Source organism: Diadema antillarum, unplaced genomic scaffold (assembly GCF_040938485.1).
Source record: "Diadema antillarum isolate AM-2024a unplaced genomic scaffold, OU_Dant_1.0 seq00001666_RagTag, whole genome shotgun sequence".
NCBI lineage: Eukaryota > Metazoa > Echinodermata > Echinoidea > Diadematoida > Diadematidae > Diadema > Diadema antillarum.
In genome coordinates, this window is record NW_027272364.1 from 390,750 (window position 1) to 410,237 (window position 19,488).

The window sequence follows — 19,488 nt, forward strand, 5'->3', positions numbered from 1 at the left end:
ATTTCATGTACAGCATAAAATACTGGTACAATATCGATCATAATCCATCATGATAAAGATATCTATTAAGAACTATCTTGGTGTATCAAAGTTCACCAGTTTAAAAAGCGATTGCATATAATCCTATTTCACTATAGTTTACTTCATACATAACACTTGAATCACCTAGGATATATCAAGACTGTTACAGTGTTAACTAATCTGTGATGCAACAAAGAGATCAGACGCTGTTAGGAAGAAGGATAGAGAGCAAGCTATTACTCAAAGTGAAGGAATGTGTCGAGTGAAGAAGATAATTTAAAAACCCCTATGTTACCAGCTCATGCAAAAATCTAGCCAGCTGGTATTACTTTCTTCACATCAAGGGTATTGAACAGTCTCAGATTTCCTGGAACATTCTGCCACTTATTTTTCATTACCTATCAACGCTTATCTTTTTTAAATTCAAACTATATCAGTGCCATTAAATCTATGCCACAGAAGCCCAAAAATCCCCCTTCATCTGTTTGGTGGGCATGTTTGTTTGTCTGATTTTTACTTTGAACAAAAATGGGATAATATCAAAGGGTATATTCATGGTGCTTGTCCCCGTTTCATTCAAAGAAGAATTGCAGAATATAAACAGCCAAAAGTAAAGGAAATATGCAGCAGTTTCCCCAAATTATGGTAGGAACAAGAACTTCTTAAAAATCGAAACAAAGTTCATGCTCTTTTTTTGAGGGGTGCATTTAAAGTCCTTATGGACTGTGCTTGTTAAGAGATAACAGAAGACCACTAAAATACTCCAATGATTAGCATTCATCATTCAGATCAAACACAATATTCAAGAGTTGATTATCTAACAGGGGCTCAGTGCATTTGAAAAGGAACCCTAAACACCATTTCATGAAAGTTGTCGGTCTCTGACAATTTCAGTAAAATCTTCAGTTTTGATTGGCTGAGAAGCTCTGGCCACTGACTGTTACTTTGGTAATTGTCAGATACTGACAACTTGTCGGGGCTGATTACTTTCATGAAACGGTGCCTTGGAGCAGTTTGTTACTTGCGACAGAAGGACAAAGCAGGTAGTTGGAGCCATGAACAGGAAGAATGGTGGGTATGATTATGTTTGTCTGACCCTGTTGCCCAAAAGCTCGGCAATGAGTTGTTTTATTTGCTTCATTTGAGCAGCTGCAGGCAGATTGGTCATTACTGATGTTGGGAAATGACAGTGCATTCATGCTTCAGTACAAGAGTTTAGTATCAGCCAGCAACAAACACATGCTCACTTTACACACACACACACATTCATACACAAACACACTCACACAAAGAGCGACATACATACACGCAAACACACCTTCAAATGCCTTCAAAAATGGACTTGTCCGCCACGTCAAATTTTACAAGCCACTTGATTGTGGACCTCACTTTTTGAAGGGTTACAACTAACTGTAGATCTTCATGTAAGCCATACTTTTTTAATTGTGTACTGACACCACACCTTTTGGTCCCTATGCACTTAATTCACATGCCTTTTACATGATCTGAAGCCTAATGTACCCATGCAGCAAGAACATCACAAATTCCAGTGTCTACTGCAAGCTGGTGTGTAAGTGCGAAATGTCCATATTGGAAGGCACTGCCAACTGAACATATAAATTGACACAAACAACTCCCCCCCCCCCCCCCCCCACACACACACACACACACACTCCAATTTTGGTCTACTAAAAAGTTCCATCTGACAATTTGTAGAAAGTTGTAACTAGTATTATTGGGGAGAACCTCACTGTACAAAATCCTTCACAAAGGAAACAATGGCATATATGTGATGCCCGAACAGAAATCTTTCCTGCACAGTTACAAGCACAGTGAAGGTGGCTTTTGGGGGGTTGTTTTAATATAAGAGTGGATTTTTTGATATCATCAAGAGATTTTGAATATGACATGTATAGACAATGAAGCCTGAAACAGATTTACGTGCAATATAAAATGTTTAAACAATGAGTGGATCATTTGGAGTTGAAAGGGGCATCCATCTCATGATAATCCCCCTTGGACTGGGTCATATTTTCTTTTCTTTTTCTCTCTATCATAAATAGCACTTAAATTATTTGTAGCACTGCATGAAAGCATCAGAATGCACTCTTTCTGCTTTTTTATCTGCATGAAGGATTTTTTTACTATCTTCAGTAAAATTAACATATGGCTCAATAAGCCCTCCTCTGACATTAAACTTTAAATCATGGCTTGAATTTCTGCCAAACTTCCGATCATCAATTCTTACAATATACGGGGCAAGAAGTCAGGTATACGGGACAACTGACACTTGCGTTTATCATCACATTTCTTTCCACTCATACATGCTCACAGACACATTTTTTAATAGCTCTAGTTGTATCCCCAAAACAAACATGCACTCCTCAATCACCTTCGTGTATATGCAATATCACTTCCTTCTTCGTCAGTTGCATGCTGTTACGCACCAAGGAAAGGAGAATAAGTATTATTTGGGTTCCATCAACACAGCTAATAAAGAGATAAAGTTATGTCACAATCCGAGAGCACACATCCTTCTTCACAATTCTATTCTTGACATCAACATAGCACACAGAACACACAATTTGCAAAGGGTTGGTATAGGTTGTGTGACTTTCCAGTGCACTGATATCTGAGAGCTCATCGGCACGATGTATATCTTAGGGGGACGGGGATAGGTTGTGGGTCATGTGAGCCAACACATGACTCTGTACTGCGTTCACCTGACTGTTTGGCTAGGGTAACACATCTGCATGACTCTTAGGGACTACCTGAGTAACCAAAGACGGGCATGTCCTTTGGGTCAGGGCTCTTACGAAAGAAGTCGGAGCGGTCCTTCTTCACTTTCTCCTTGATGTCGGTGCCATGGCTAACAACAGAGGGCACAGCCTGCGGTCTGGGTGCATAATGAAACACAAAATGAGACATAGCAATGAACCTGTAAAGAACAGACCAATGGAGCAAAAAGCACACCAACAAATAAGACATAATGTGGTCATGGGCCAACCCAGGTGGTATAATTTGATTGTAATATTTGGGCCACAGAGATAGATAATGATGGAACTCGGAGTTATTCAATCTAACAACAACTGTGACAGAATACCGGAAACAGAGCACACTCTAATCTACTCTATTCTATCATATAATTATATTCTTTATTTTTTTGTTAACAGGAAACAACAAAACAAAAATAAAAACAAAAAGCATTCTTCATAGTCTGCCTGCAAGTGCTATAATGTGCAGCATGATTCACCAAGTTTGTGCAGTACTTAAAATGTACAGCACACATACTTTGGGGATTTTATTTGCTTGTATTTTTGTTACTTTGTGGCATCACTTCTGGATTGGCATGCATACCAGCCATGTGATCTGCTGTACACACCACATGAGGATCCCTCCTATGTATGTCCAGTCACTGCATACAATATGTTCAGAATTGACGAGATTTCACAACATCACACAGCATTCTGCTGGAGTTGATGCCCTACCTGAATGGCTGAGGCCCCTTGTTGGCTGGTATGAATGGCTTGGGTCCCTTCACACTCCTGAATCCAGTCGGCTTCATCTTTAGGGATGAGGAAAAGCTGGGTGGTGGAGGCGCTGATTCTTCAGTCGTCTGCACTGTGGGGGCCACGATGGACTCCTTTATTGGCGACTAAAACATAGGAACAAATACTTTTTAATCTCGGCAAATGATTCATTACAGTATACAAGAGGTGAATAAACTTGAGCTATTTATAATCTACTGAAAAATAGACAGAGGTGTGCACATACCTTTAAGAGAATCTCTTCAAAAATCATCAGAACAACTTTGTCCACTCACACAAACATACATGCCAAGTCTCATTTGGACACCTCAAACAATTCTTTAGTTACGCTGCCCACAAAACTGATTATGGATGGAAAGACAGAAGGAGGGATGGACGGACAACCCAAAAACAGAACGCTTCCAGCAACACTTCATGGCAGAGGCATGGAAAAAAAAAATCACTGTAAGGTAAGTCAAATTGAATGAAACTTGGCAGATCAAGCAGGAGGGAATATTTTGCTTCCATGGTAACCTATTATGTCAGACTATACAAAACAAATTGATCTCATGTTACAAAATAAAAGTGCAGAAATACCAACACACAACTTTATCTTTAATAGCATACATACAAAGTGAGATACACTCTTTTTGTGTAATCACATTCTATTACAAAAAAAAATTGTGATAATTAAATACTAGATAAATATGAGTCAAGTTGTGATATCTACTCACTTTGACTATTCAATGAGATAATATAAAATGACGGAAAGATGGGAAGATTTCAACATGTTGAGTCATATCTCTGGCACCATGATGAGGGTGGCTTACCTTATCCTGCTCATCTTTCTCAATCAACCGGTGGACCTCTTCCCTCTGGTCCTCCTCCTTCTCCTCCCGCTGGAGCCGATCCATGATAGCCTCCTCCAGCTGCTCCTCCTTGGTGAACTCTTCCTCCTCATCCTCCTTTGTCTCCTGCTTCACAGAAAACACGGAGACGGGAAACCCAACACAACATGAGACCCTGATTTCAACATACATGGATATGCCTCATATACTGCTCTACAATGCAGTCCATCAAATGTTTCATCCATTTGACCACATTTTAAAATTATCTATGCACTATAATAGCCACGACCTCTGCGTAACTGGCATATGCATGCTCATGTTTCATTAAAATATCCATTTGATTTATTTTTTTTCGGGAGGGGGGGGGGGGGGGGGGAGAAGGATCAAAGATACATTGTGTGTTCTTTTTCCCTTTACCAAAAACATTAAGTTACTTCTGCAAAATGTTCTCTTATGACTTTGATTGATCTAGCCCATAGGACTGAGCCCATTCATTTTATTTCTTTGAAACTGTTTGGCACTTTAATATGAGGAGGTCTTGATGAGAAGTTAAATGCACAATCTACAAATGCTTGAATATATGCACAAATCAAATATGATCAGGAAATGGAGTCAGTCATATAAAATTTCCACTGACTGAACAACAGTTTCTAAGGATAATTTACTTTGTTATTGTTGTTGTTTGTTTTTAGTGCACCTATATCAACATTGATTCACCAATGTTTTCAAAGACCATATAATTGGTCTGGTAGGAGATGAATGGCACCAAGGCTTAATGGAGCACTTCTTGTAAAAGGTAGGAAGATAATAATAAAGTCAAACACTCATCGTGAATGCCATTCATTAAACATGTTATATACAAAATCAGTTAGTGGTTGACAATACAATGACAATGATAAGTGGTGGAAGAAAACATCACAGAAATTTCTAACTGTGGGGTCTGAATGCTTACAACATAGGACAATTTGAAGTCCTGTGACACACTCAATAGATTCATCGCCAAACAACATTGGCACTTCAAACCCTGCGTAAAAACCTCTTAATGTGACATTATACAAACAGTGAATGGTCACGAGTGCAATGGCACAAGATTTTGCCCGAGGTGAAAGATAGAGGCGCTCGATTCAACGAGGCGAAGCAGAGTTGAATAGACGCCTCATCTTTCATGGAGTGTGAAATCTTGTTCCACTGCATGAATAAAGACCATACATTATTTGTTTTATACAACACCTCAGACTTCAACAGATTCTTAAATTTAGTACAGAAATGGCAACCATTTTTTGATCTTGAAAGGCGAATTGGTAGCAAAGTCAAACAGTCTCTGGTATGCAAAACTGATTGAAGTTGTATACAGTACTGATCGAGTGACCAAAATGCGTGTGTGGCAAAGGTCTGTTTACTGTGACATCAGAGCTGTGCAATGGAACAAAAACTTTTGAGTCAATCGTGGAGTTTAACATGGGAGTCACAGGAAATTGGTGATGTCAGTTGTGCGACATCCATTTTTGCTTAAACAAAATTGCATAGCTGAAAGCGACAGCGTGCAATGGAACATTTAACTGCATGTCACATGATGAGCAATCGACCAATCGGATAGCTACATTCTTTTTAGGTGTTGTATAGTTGAAAGTTAGTGATTAGTGTACATGTAGTGTATGGGTTAATCAAAGAGTAACAGAAGAATTCATGACCATCCTCAGGGCCTTGATCATGTTTCCAACACCAAGGTTAAATTGTACTCAAACAGACAGGTGGTAAATCAATACAGATACTGTTCAAAAACAAAAACCAAACAATCTCATCAATGATGGTAGCAAATACAAATATCTGCAAAGATCTTTACACATGAAGAATGTTTTTGTTAGAGTCTCATCAATCCATGTCCCCTCACCTTTGATGTGATAAAAGAACCATTCTCTCGAAAACGGCAAGAACATGCTTATCAAAACGTCGGGAGTGGTTAGGCCCTTTTCAGTGCCACATAGATACCCAAGAAAGAATATGTGGTGCACCATCAAGCCTTCCATTACCCAAAAGAACACACCATATCAAGTCCAAACCGCGTGACTGTACATATCCAGTCAGTGACACATAATGGATTATTAAACCCATATAATTAGGCACTGTTTCCGGGTTAAAAATAGTTTCAGCCAGTGGTCAGTCCAACAGTGGATAGCTAATATTAGCTTCCAGTGATCTCTTGATATATCGTATGCCAAGACACGGCATGTGAACACTGTATGCAGGGCCCATGCATTTCCAGACATCAAAACGATTGTTAATTTCCCCAGACCACACCAGGCGGAGTGTAAGACACACTCATACACCTATTTCCAAAGAAACAAGACACTTGCAGTCGACAAGCCTGAATGAATCCAATTAAATTTCACCTATTGTTTACATGTTACATAAGAAGTGGACCCCAGGGAAGATGAACTGTGCCAAGTTGGCAAGACTGTTCAAAGCAAAGCATACTCGAAACCAGCCATTTCATTTCCCTTTCTATGCTTGTATTTTGTGTTTGATTGTGAAAAAAGTGAGTAGTAGGTACCACTACTACTTTTTGATGTCAGAACTTATGGTTGTATTCATTAAGAATATGTATACCATTGTTGCTCTCTCGTGCAATCAGTACAGGCCAATGAAGAATAAAGCAATTCCAAAGAGGGAGATATTTGAAGTGAAATCTTCAAATGCAGAATGCAAACAAGTTAGACATCAAACAACATCAAACTATCACTATGGGATTCATGACTATACAACAGTCAGTGTACCAACTTATAAAATAATATGACAAACCCGTGGGATGACTATGAAATTTCCTCTACATTAGTCCAGCATTGACATTATACACAGTGTAATCGAAGATTTTATGGGCAAATAAATGACTGCAGTTTCTGAAAACCAATAATCCACATATATATCATGGATATAATCATTTAAAATTGTTATATTTTAGAATAGATAGAATGTAATATGTTCAAGAACAAACTGATGGATTTGCACTACCAGACTTGCATTTGATGTAACAGTGGATTTGCACTACCTGAGTAATTGTACCATTTTTTATTGACAATGATCAGACTCTGAATGGCCAATATGGCCTATTGTTGATTCCCCCACATTTTAATGAAATAATAATAATAGAGAGACTCTTATAAAGCACTCATTCTACCTAAAAAGATACTTGTGGCGCTGTAGAACAGAGTACATATGGTACATACATTTTATATATTTATTGCATGTTGCATGATGTAAGTTGCACATATTTTAAGTTAATATTTCTTTTTTATTTACCCTGTGGAAATAAAATAAATAAACTGCATTGCTATTTCACAACAGAAGCTTGTATTTCACGATCTTTGATAGGAAATTTTGGTTGTCGAGGTTCATCCGACCAGCCACAATGAATGTTTTTATCAGATATTATTTAAAAGTGGGGTGCGCTGTCCTATTAAGAGTTTGCATGACTAAAAACACTTCTGATGAAAGATGGCAACAAAATGTATTTGTGAAATGATACAAGACAGAGGCTACAAACCACACAGAAGGAATTTCTGTCTTTTCAATAGAAGTGGAGAGAACAACACTTGTCAGAACTTCAGAACAAGAACACACTGTAACACTGGTTTAGTTTTTCCCACTCACTGCAAAGGACACTGAAAGAAATTGCACTTGGAATGCAAGACAAAGACACACTACGCAAACACCAAAGTTTGAAACATTTGCTGAAACTGCACTAATTATAACACAAAAACACAGCAAGCAAGATCAAGGGATGGAAGTGGGCAAACACCTTCAAGGCTCTTGGAACTCACCTCGGAGGCAAAGAATGAATCTTCAGTGCCGAATGTTTCATTTAGGTCATCCCGGCCCTTAAGAGCCTCCTCCTCCTCCTCCTCCTTTTCCTCATCTAACTCCACACCACCATCCACACACTCTTCCCCACTCGGGGTCGCATCGCCTTCCCCGGAGTGGAGGGGGTGTTGGTGGTGGGGTGGTTGGTCTCTTGGGGTGGGGCTGCTTGCATCAGCAGGGGGCATATCTTGAGGAGGTGCATCGGAGAGAGGGAGGGAGGGAACAGGCGAGGATATGGGAGAAGGAGGTGGCGAGGGGGACTGAGGGAGGTTCTGGGGAGAAGGGGGGTTAGGAGATGATGAAGACAGTGCATTGGTAGGGGGCTCATGGCACTCTACACTACCATCCTCATGGAGAGGCTGAGGGGTGGGGAGGTGGAGGAATGATGTTTGTGGGGAAAGAGAAATGGAAGAGTTGCATACATATATACAAGGAACATTTGGCATGCTCATCACAATATTTCATGCAAAGTAGAGAGGGCATCGGGATAATATGCAAATATTTCTAGCAGCAAAGGAATTGACTATCTGATGGCTCATGCAAGAAAATGAAGGCAGAAGACTTGACAGAGTAACAACTAGTTTTTTACACAGTTTTTTTTTTTTTAAAATCCAATGAAATTTGAAACAAATTGCATCATCATCATCTTATACCTCAACACAACAAAAAGATGACTGGAAATATAGTACATAAATACCTTTTGATGGCAGTCCCCTATGACTGCACACACACACACACACACACACACACACACACACACACATACACACAAAACCTATCAAAATATGTTGCAACAGCATGTAAGTTGATGTAGTGAGAGAAAAATGCATTTGCAGTTAAATACCCCAACAGATGACCATAGATATGTATATCCCCTTGCATGAACTGTATGGTGATTTAGTATTGGTGTATAAAAATGTTTAAGTGCAAATTTGTGCAGATTCATACTGAATGGTTCATGTGCGGGTGACTTGTAATTTGGTAGTAATGTAATAATAGCTCTGTCAGAGTAAATATTCTCTTATTTGAGGCCCTCGTTAGTGCATGGCATTATTTCAAGTTACAATTTCTAGCACTTGGACAGCTTTGTGCAATTCACAAGTCACTTGACCTACATCCATATCTACACATATTACAGAGAGATTACAAAAAAATGTTGTGCATCTATGATTGGTGCTTGTCCACTATGATGTGCTTTGACCCAATTTGATCTCACCTCATCTCTCTGGTTGGATCCATTCCAGGAGTTGGGTGCCGTCCCGTTGAGGTCACCATTGGTGTAGCTGTCACCCAGAGCCCCCCGGTCCTGACGAGGTGTCTCCTCAGAGCTATGAGAGAAAGAGAGCAAGGGAGCAAGAGTCAGACTTGCACTTGCCTTCTCATTCGACCAAAATTCATGTGATCTTCTTCGCATGCTTTATCGTACCACTGGTGGCTTACAGAATCAATAATATTGAATATTGTAAATAATCTACCAATTAAGGAAGTTACTGCAGTGAAATAAGCAAACATTTGTTTTGTAAGCTTCCGAAGACTCACCTTGTTTCATCGTCACCTAACTCATCCAGAAGCTGTTTGGCTCTAGAGAGAGCATTCCCGGATGGGCTGGAGTTCGTCGAGCCATCTTCCCTCTTCAGCCGCTCTTCCCGTCTCCTCGCCATCTGAATCTCCTCTTCCTCCTTTCGCCTCCTTTCCTCTTCTTCCTCTCTCTGCCTCCTTTCTTCTTCCCGTCTTCTTTCTTCTTCTTCTTCTCTCCTCCTCCTCTCCTCCTCTTTCCTCCGCATCTCTGCCTCCCTCTGTCTCTCCTCCTCCCTCTGTCTCTCCTCCTCTCTCCGCCTCTCCTCTTCTTCCTCCGCCCTCCTTGCAGACAAGCGAGACTGGGCGTGGTCAGTGTAGGAGGATGATGACGATGCAGAGATGGTCCGGGGTTGGCTGTGGGAACCTGCCCGAGGATTCAACAAGGATGTGTATTACACTTTGGAAAAATGCTGTACACACGCATGGCTTGTTCTTTAATTGTATTTTACATGCAATATTACTATCCAAATTTACATCAAATGTTTTTCACTTAGCCAGCATCAATTAGTAGAATCCATCTTCATTGCATCCAAACTCAACTTACAAATTGTTAAAAGAGTAAACAACCCTGTTTGCGACAGGCCTTGGACAGGGTACCAATTTGTAGCAGGGGCCGTTTCATTCATTGATGAAAAGGCCCAATCAGGTGTCACTTTCCCATAACACTTGCAAGCAACTCCTGCTTGTGTGCTTCAGTGGGACTAAGCACACAGGTTCATTAGCTATGTTATTAATGAATGACACTGCCCCTGCTACAAACAGGCACCCTGCTGCAAACTGGGTTGATTTCTCTGCAGCAAGTTGAAGCATTTTCTCTGAAGGATTTTCCAGAACCTTGAGAAGAATTCTTCTGACTGCTTGAGATCTGGATCCACTTCTTGAAAACAAGATTTTTTTTTCACAGTTCTCACAAAGCATAGAATCTGGAGAGGTGTAGAATATCAATCAAAGAGGGTGTGGGGGATGGGGAACCACAGGAAACACAAATCATATAAAATCTTGCAAATGACTGCTTGACCTAAACCAATATGGAGACATACTCCCTGTCAAAGTAGACATATGATGCATCACGCGCTACCCCGGGGTACCGTAGTACCCCGGGGTATCACGTTGTGTAGCGCCACCTCACGTCCACTCGAGGACAGCCGCAGAGAAATGCATGCACTGTGTGTGCGTGTACATAGTCATTCCCATGCTACTGCATGTTATACTATGCATGCATGGTACACTGTGCTAGCAATAGCGCGTGCTTCAGTGCAGTGCAGTGCAGTGCAGTGCAGTGCAGTGCAGTGGCTAACGCGCGCTAGCTCCAGCACCAAAATAATTGCCACTTTTTGGCAACCCAGGGTACAACCTTTGAAAAAAAAAAATTCAACAAAATGGCTGATTTTTATTTGGTACCCCGGGATACCATTTATGTCATCATATATAGTGTGTGAAGATTCAATGATATTTGCTCCTGCGACAATTGCTCCCATAAAATATATACATGCTAAGCCAAACATAAATTCTACCCACAAACATAATCCTAACCCCAATCCTAATCCTCACATCAAATTACTGTAAACCAAAAACCCTGTCACAACCCTGACCCTAAGCCCTTGGAGAATATAAGGCGAGAGCAATTGTCGCAGTGTCACCATGTGCGGAATATTGTCATCATCCTCACCGTCTCCGCCAACATTAGAGTCGTATCTCCGCACTTTCAGGTCGAGATTGCCCGAGAGCACAGCCTGGCTGATGCTGTACTGGAAATCGTCGTGATCAAACATCTTGGTTCGCTCCCCATTTATAGCAATGATTTCGTCACCGACCATCAGCTTGCTGAATTTCGCGGCACTCCCTGAAATGAAGAGACATGATCTCATGAGATTAACAAGGACAAAAACGAGCTGGACTACCTTTGACACAAGACAAAGAAAATACTGCAAACATTGATATTTTCATGTGATTAATTTTTTTTTTTTTTTTTTCACTGAGAAGCTCAAAAACGTATTCACAAGTTCTCAAATTCACGCTGTGCAATGGTCAACCCATTCAAAATATGCAGAGAGAACTGTGAAGATATATTTGCGGGTTCTAGAATTCATGCCAGCCAAGAGTAGCATGAAATATGCAAAAATGAATGAACCGTGAAAATTTCTGCATTTACAGTAATCTGTCAAAAACAGTGATGATTAGACTACATGATTTGGCGAACATTATACGAGACACAACATGAATGTCCTTAATTTTTCCCATTCTGCAGGGATCTTTCATTACTGGCATTCATCAAACAGCCTCCTCCTCATACGCTCCACACCTTCACCATTGTTTCTGCACACAGCTTGCAATGTCCCTGTCTACGCATGTTACCCACCTGGTTCAATGTCTTTGACCACGATAGGTTTCTTCTTGTCAACGCCTCCAGTCACTGTGAAGCCAAAGCCTCCCTCACTCCTGGGTCTCCGGCTCATGCTGATGGTGAGTTCTGTAAAAGCTCCCGGCTCCTGCAGTTCATGATTGATTTAACGGAGGCTTCTTCTTTAATTTCATTCATTGATTGCCAGAGTGATATATCATCCAACGAACACAAACAAGCAAACAAGCAAACATGCAAACCAATTCACTAACACATGCTTGCAGTTTGCTCCATTAGTCTGGGTAGGACATAAAATTTCAAGATGAGAGATCTAAAACAAACAACAAGGAAAGACTAAATACTTTGACCAGGGAAAAAATTTCCTATCTCCAGACTGAATAGCAATCTAATTCTCATCTGATGGATATGTGTTTCGTACATACAGTGTAGCAGTTTATAATTCTAAGTAATGAAATTGCTTACACAAATGTCCTTTTGTACAGCAGTCACACCAAAATGCACAGCAAAGTGCTATGCAATACCAGGAAAATTATTCCCTGTTTGATCTACACATTGACCTCGGTTACCTGAGGCGCCTGCTGCTTGGGTGGTCGAGACACCGAGGTTCTTGAGGGTGGTTGCTCCGACTCCTCATCGCTGTCCTCTCCCTTCTTCTTGAACGCCTCGCCGCTGTTGAAGGCAGCGATGCGCCCCATGATGCCGAGGCTCATGCGCTTCTGGGTGGGGCGTCGGGCCGTCTCCTGGCCCACCTTGACATCCTCCTTCAGCTGCTTCTCCTTCTCCCGGTCCCGCAGGATCTTCTCATGGAAGGAGCGGGCTGGGAAGGACTCCTCCGAGGGCGTGGTAGCTGCAGTGGTGGATGGTGACGATGATTCCCCGCGCCTGCTGTCTGCAGCATCACCATTCTCTGGAAGATCCACGCCTTCATTAAGCTGTTCAGATGGAGAAAATACAAGGTTCATCAGATTTCAGACCAAATAATATAAAAACAAACCTGCATCAACAAGTAATGCAAGTAATTCACTTAGGGTATTTGCAGTTCTTTCTGACATAGTCTGTCCCCAGTGATGGATCACATGCTTAATTCTTTCTCTTTTTTTTTTCCTTTTTTGTAGGTGTAAACATTACCTGAATTCATAATTACTCGCAAAACATCTCTAGAGGATGCACAGGAATTAAATGCGAGCTGAAGGCTGGTGAGCTAAAAAAATCCACTCCCCATGAAAATCATACAAATCACAAATTACACCGAGTTATACCATGATGAAGAAAAGTTAAAACCAAACTGACATTTTCTACGTCAGAAGATAGGAAGAATCAGCAAATGCATGCGTTAATTTGATGGAATCATAACTGTACACTAAATGTGAAATAAAATCTCACATAATTACCTGGTAACATTCTTCTTTATATGGTACGAGTTTAACACACAATGGTTATTTGTATAAACATATCTTTTTTATTAGTCTACATTTTCAATCTCTTTAATTTTAGGGAGGGCATCAAATGCCATTAAATTGTTGCAATGAATCATGCAGTTGGGCTCACAGAGATTCAGAAAATTATCATCTCCCACATTTCCATACTGATAGACATCAGAGTCTATACCAGTAGCATGATAATCACAGGATTTCTAATGAACAATTCACTGTCTATACATAACAAGCTCATGCACATGCATGCTTAATCGGAGAAGTAAAAAGCAGAAACAAGAGAAATTAGTACAAATGATGCCATATAGGTGTGAAGTAAAGCATAAGACATAGCAGTCCATAACTTCCTAAATTGAAATGACATATGACAGAAAATTACATGAGGAAAATGAGATGAAATCAAGATAGCAAGTGCACTGTGTCATAGATTTAAGAAATGAAAGAAAATAAAACATTTATGGATTCAATACCGGTACCCTATTCATTTCATTTGATTTAGAATACTTAAAATACTTAGTAATCAAAATAAGATACACAAAAAGTGTAGCAAAAACCATCTAAAAGAATCCACACCTAGAATTGAGGACTTACATATTTTTACTTACATGTTGAAATCAAGAAGAGAATGTGTACATGAAATGTGTATACTGGGTTTTAAAACAATGCCAAACCATATTCTGCATACGTTTGTATATCTAAGAATGGTTTACTTATGAATACACCTTATTATAAATGTCTTAATGTAGCAATACTGCATTTGGCTGAAAAAAGCTAACAAAAATTCTGAGAATGACATAACATGTAAACATATTTCTGGGACTGGATGGGGTGAGGCATTATAAATAGAAGCTAAAATATTACCAGGCTCTTAGCCATACTTGTACATAAAAAAAAAGAATGAACAAAATCAGTTGATGGGTTGTTTGTTTGTTTTTCCTGAAGAAAACTAAACTTGATTTCAGTTAGAACATGGCATATAAACCAAGACCACTAGGAAGCTGATGGTTCCCTTTAATCCATCCATTGACTCCAGCTGTTGATTTGGCCTATACGTTAATGAGTACTACGCAACACCTAATCGTCATATCAAAATCAGTCATAGAGGCTCATGAAGAATTGTCCAAAATAGAATATATCATGCGCCGATCCCTAGCCACAAATCCCTATTGGTTCTCCTGGTTTATGATTAAGCTTCATATCGCGGGTGCTGGAGGGGAGGGGGTAGAAAAGATACAAATACCGTACTATCTTCTCTACAGGTAATTCACTAGGTAATTCACAAGTATGCTAATCTACTTTGTGCAAATATAGTCAGGTGCGACAAAAAAAAAATGTAACAGGCATTGAATATGGCATCAACCCTGTTCCACATTGCATACAAAGGCCTACATCATTTTCCTTTTTACAGACACTATCAGGAAAAGCAGGCTACCTTAAAGAAGCATTTTCAACACAGATTTTTCATCCATAAACTTCACTACCCCTTTCCATTTTAAAACAAATATGATTACATGGTTATTATATTTTTCTGCTGCCATTTTTTATTTATTTATTTTTTTTTTTTGGGGGGGGGGTGGTTTTTATCAATATCACAATTCTGGACATTTATTCAGAAAGGATTTTGTCTTGTTTTTTAAAACACAATTTGGTATGAACTACTCTGTGCAATTCCCTTCACTCACCGCTGTTATTTTCTACCAAAACAAATGCATCATGATGTACTGCACAGGAGAGAGGTAAGAAGCTGTCAGAACTTACACACTGAGTATCATTATCTGCAAATCTATGACAAACACTTGAGAATCTGTGGAAGTATATGCTATATTAAGTCAAGAACACCTGCACACACTGTATAGTACATATGTACATGTTACTTAGTATGCCTTCTAACTGAGAAAAGGCGGGATTCACAAGAAAAATTATTATTTTTTTTTTTTAAAGAAGACAAAAAGTACCCTCAACAAAACATAACTTGTGAGCTTTCATCTTCAGATTGAGCTCACAATTACTGCAGGAAATTTCTATTTCCTAATGTTAAATGCCCCTCTCCCCTACCCTATACTAACAGTCAAGTATTCAGGTTGTAAGTGGCTCTCCCACACCACTCATCTCATTAGTATGGTATGCTCCTCTCAGACAAAGATATTGTCAGCAGAATTTATGAGCCTGCACTAGATTAACACCTGTTGCAATGGTGAAATGAAAGCCAAAGAACAGTGCACTCCTGAGGCAGTGATCATGTGACCCAGTTTTGAAGCACACATAAAGTTCAGTATAATACAAGAAAGTTACAAGAGTGTGGGTAGTACTATAAGGTCATCCATACATATTCCAGGAGTAAAAAGAAAAGCTCACTGAAATACATTCCAGAAAACTCTCACTGCTGAAATAAAAGTCCCCCTTTCATTTTGCCGACACTGCAATAGGATTGTATGAGCACATATATATCATCAATCTTTGGCCAAGACTTTGCACATATTTTGAATAAAGTATATTGATCTATCCATTTACCACAATGTACATGCTTTACACAAATACAAAATTTCAACAGATTACTTTAGAAAAAAAGACAATGATCCTTTACAGGCAAAGTGTTCTTTTATGATGTTCCACAGACCTTAATCTTGATAGTTCATCTTAACTGATGACTTACATCTAATCTTGTTCAGTCACTGAATAATTGAACATTTTAGAAAATTATTTTTCAAAGATATTTTATCATCATTTATCATCATACTGATGCATTAAAATTGTAGGTGGGTTTTCTATTTTTCCTTCAGTTCATTTTCTGAGTAAACCAAATTTGATCTATCTACCAACTAGGGTTCACAAGATATTGTGATGAGTTTAGATACAGGTTTACTTATTTGGCCAACCATTGGAAATTCCTCGTTAAAAAAAAAAAAAAAAAAAAGTACAGGAAATGAGTACACCAGTGCATCAATATAAACAATTGGGGGGGGGGGGGGGGGGGGGGATGAAACTAATTGCTTACAGCCAACAGCCCTACACACAAATGTTGAGGTTGATCACTGCTAATCATAGATCCCATTAATAAACAATAGTGCATCAATTTGATTTGTGCCCCGATGTGATTCATTTTCCCCTACCACTACACATCATTTCACCGTGTGTATATCCCAAATTTGGAACAGTTGTATGTGGATATCATTAGATATAAATTTCCCCATTTCCTTCCCCAATTATTCGCAAAGAGTTTCAAGGTTTGGTAATGCAGTGAGACTCATCTCAATGGCACATTGGCAATTGGTGATGGTATTGTGGGTCGGTATTCTATAAAAAGAATCAATGAAAGCCTTCAATTTCTTTATGAGTAATTTATCAGTGATTCCAGATTGGGGAAAGTGAGGGAAATATACCCAAGCGCATTATATGAAACATTTATGACATGCAAAACAATATACCAGCCCTAATCAACCATTAATGACAACTGATGAGAATGGGTTTCATATCATCAATGATTTACGTTGGAAGTCAGAATTCACTTTCATGGCTGCCTGTCACGCATCGCAAATCCAAATCCATAGTGACATAGAGTAAAGAACATACTCTTGAAGCAAAAATCAGACACATACAACAATTGAATTTGGGAAATAAAAGCAATTTTACCTTTCAAAACCACACTTACACTGTATTTATCTCCTTGAAGAAAAATAAACTTAAGTTCGAACGAATACATTTGTTCACACTTTTAAAAAATGTTTACACATGGGTTGTGTATGATTTTGTTGTAACAAAATAATAGGGTATACAACAGTACTTGAAATGATAGTATGAACAGTACAGAAATCCATCACCTGCTCTTACATCATGTACGTCAATCTAGTTTGGATGACGCAACTTGAGCTGCATTTTACTGTCACATTCTCTGCAAAACAACTCGTAATCGCAGTGATTTTGTGGTACGATTTAGGTGGCTTTGAGAGGGGAAATGAGACAGAGCGGGTAGCGAGATTGGAGAAATTCATGATGAAAGTTTCAGGTAATCTTTGCACCAGACAATAAAGACTGGCTCACCATGTTTGTCAGCGATGTAATCTCTACCTACAACTACACACAGTTTAGATCAGGTGTCACCTCCATTTCCATACTATTCCAGGTCAAAATTTGGCTTCCAAACTCACCATAAGCACATACCACTCATGCCTCCCATTTTAAGTTTTTTTTTGTGCATTTTTGTTTTGTTTTGTTTTTCGTTTGTTTGTTTGTTTGTTTGTTTGTTTGTTTGTTTGTTTTTTAGTGTGTGGATACAAAAAGCACAGCAAAATATTTGTAAGAATGTTGGAGCACTTCATAGATGCAAGAACAAAATGCGCAAAAAAAAAACCAAACAAACAAATATAAATGCATACATCACATTGCTCAGAGAGACAAAAACTGCTATCTGACCTCATACAAAATATTCGCATAACTTAACACTGTAATTCATGTGTTGACCAGATCCTAAGAACAGAAATAATAATAATAATATGATGATGATGATGATAATAATAATAACGAGACATGAAAACTCGTCACATTGAGGACGAGTTAGGTGATACGCTTGTGGTCATCAGATGACGGTCATCTGTGATCGACAAGAAAAGAATGTGATATAGGCACCTTGAAGTTATATTGAGCGTGCATGCGAAACCGTTTCTGTAACCACTCGGCCACGGGTCATCCACGGAAATGGTAAGACAAAAAAAAACAACAATGTATAGATATAACAGGGGGAAAGTCAATGCCCACTCAACTAACGTGGCCGTGTGAACATCTATTGCATTGCTAGACGGAAAAGCGGCCTTGTAACGACTGAGGTCGCTATGCCATTTCTGGCAACTTGGGAAAAATACGTCCCGCAGACATAAAACCTATAATCGGCTGGTTTTGATACCTTGCCTTTAATCACAATTTTCAGTGTAATGACGTCATCAAATTACAAAACAATGACATCGTCTTGAAAGACAATTGTTCAAAGTACAACACCTCAGTCGTCGTCATTACATACTATGATCGGTTTGACAAAGTCAACCTGCAAAATTTTGCTGCAGTCGAAGCAATGTGGTCTCCAACACACAAAAAAGAGGGATATGGCGTGTGTGTGTGTCTGTGTCTGTGTGTATAGGTGCGTTTATATACGAACGTGATTTCTACATGGACGAATATGTAATACAAAATTGAAGAAAAAAAAGTAAAATAGCTAAGTATTTTGTTTCGTGATCTTGTGGGGTTCGAACCCGCAACCTCAAGTCTCTGAGACGTCGCCTTTATCCACTCGGCCATACGTCTCGACGAGAAAATATGGGGAACGTAAACTTATGTATGTGAAAGATACATGAGGAATCGTTTTGTCCACATTCCATTTTCATTTTCAGTTTTAAACTGCAAAATTGTCAATCTGATGAGAAGATTTTAAAGAATAAAATGCATGATTACTGCAGCTTATTGTCTCAGCTACAACATACCAAAGTTTCAGAGGAAATGAAGCAAAATCAGCTGAGATAAAGGTGCTTAAACGTTGTTAAGTCAATGCATGGTTTTAAAAAAAATCACCTCCCATAGACAATACACGTAAACTTGTCCGATTTTGCGTCTTTACCTTTAATCACAAGTTAAGGTATGATGACGTCATCAAATATCAAAAGCATGACATGGACTTAAAAGGCAAATGTTCAAAGTACAACATATCTGAATTTGGGATAATATTGAGCTTAAACAACAGAGATACGAGTAAATGAATGTCAGAAACAGTACCTCAAAAAAATTAATTCCACTTTTTTGATTTCAGATGATGATATGATGACGTCATGAGTTTTCCTGGCAATATTGGTACTTGAAACGTTATTTCCAATTCATAT

The 19,488-nt window shown here is 39.1% G+C and overlaps 1 protein-coding gene across 1 annotated transcript in view; it reads right to left on the reverse strand.

Annotated features, from left to right (window-relative positions):
* Window positions 1-19,488, reverse strand: part of LOC139711539 (uncharacterized) — a 47,411-nt gene that overhangs the window by 15,720 nt on the left and 12,203 nt on the right. The window contains exons 4-11 of the mRNA XM_071623415.1: window positions 12,761-13,126; window positions 12,192-12,321; window positions 11,502-11,675; window positions 9,794-10,196; window positions 9,471-9,582; window positions 4,379-4,525; window positions 3,510-3,676; window positions 2,838-2,917 (exon numbers count right to left, since the gene is read on the reverse strand). Of these exons, the coding sequence (XP_071479516.1) occupies window positions 2,838-2,917; window positions 3,510-3,676; window positions 4,379-4,525; window positions 9,471-9,582; window positions 9,794-10,196; window positions 11,502-11,675; window positions 12,192-12,321; window positions 12,761-13,126 (1,579 nt within the window). The remainder of the gene's footprint in view (window positions 1-2,837; window positions 2,918-3,509; window positions 3,677-4,378; window positions 4,526-9,470; window positions 9,583-9,793; window positions 10,197-11,501; window positions 11,676-12,191; window positions 12,322-12,760; window positions 13,127-19,488) is intronic.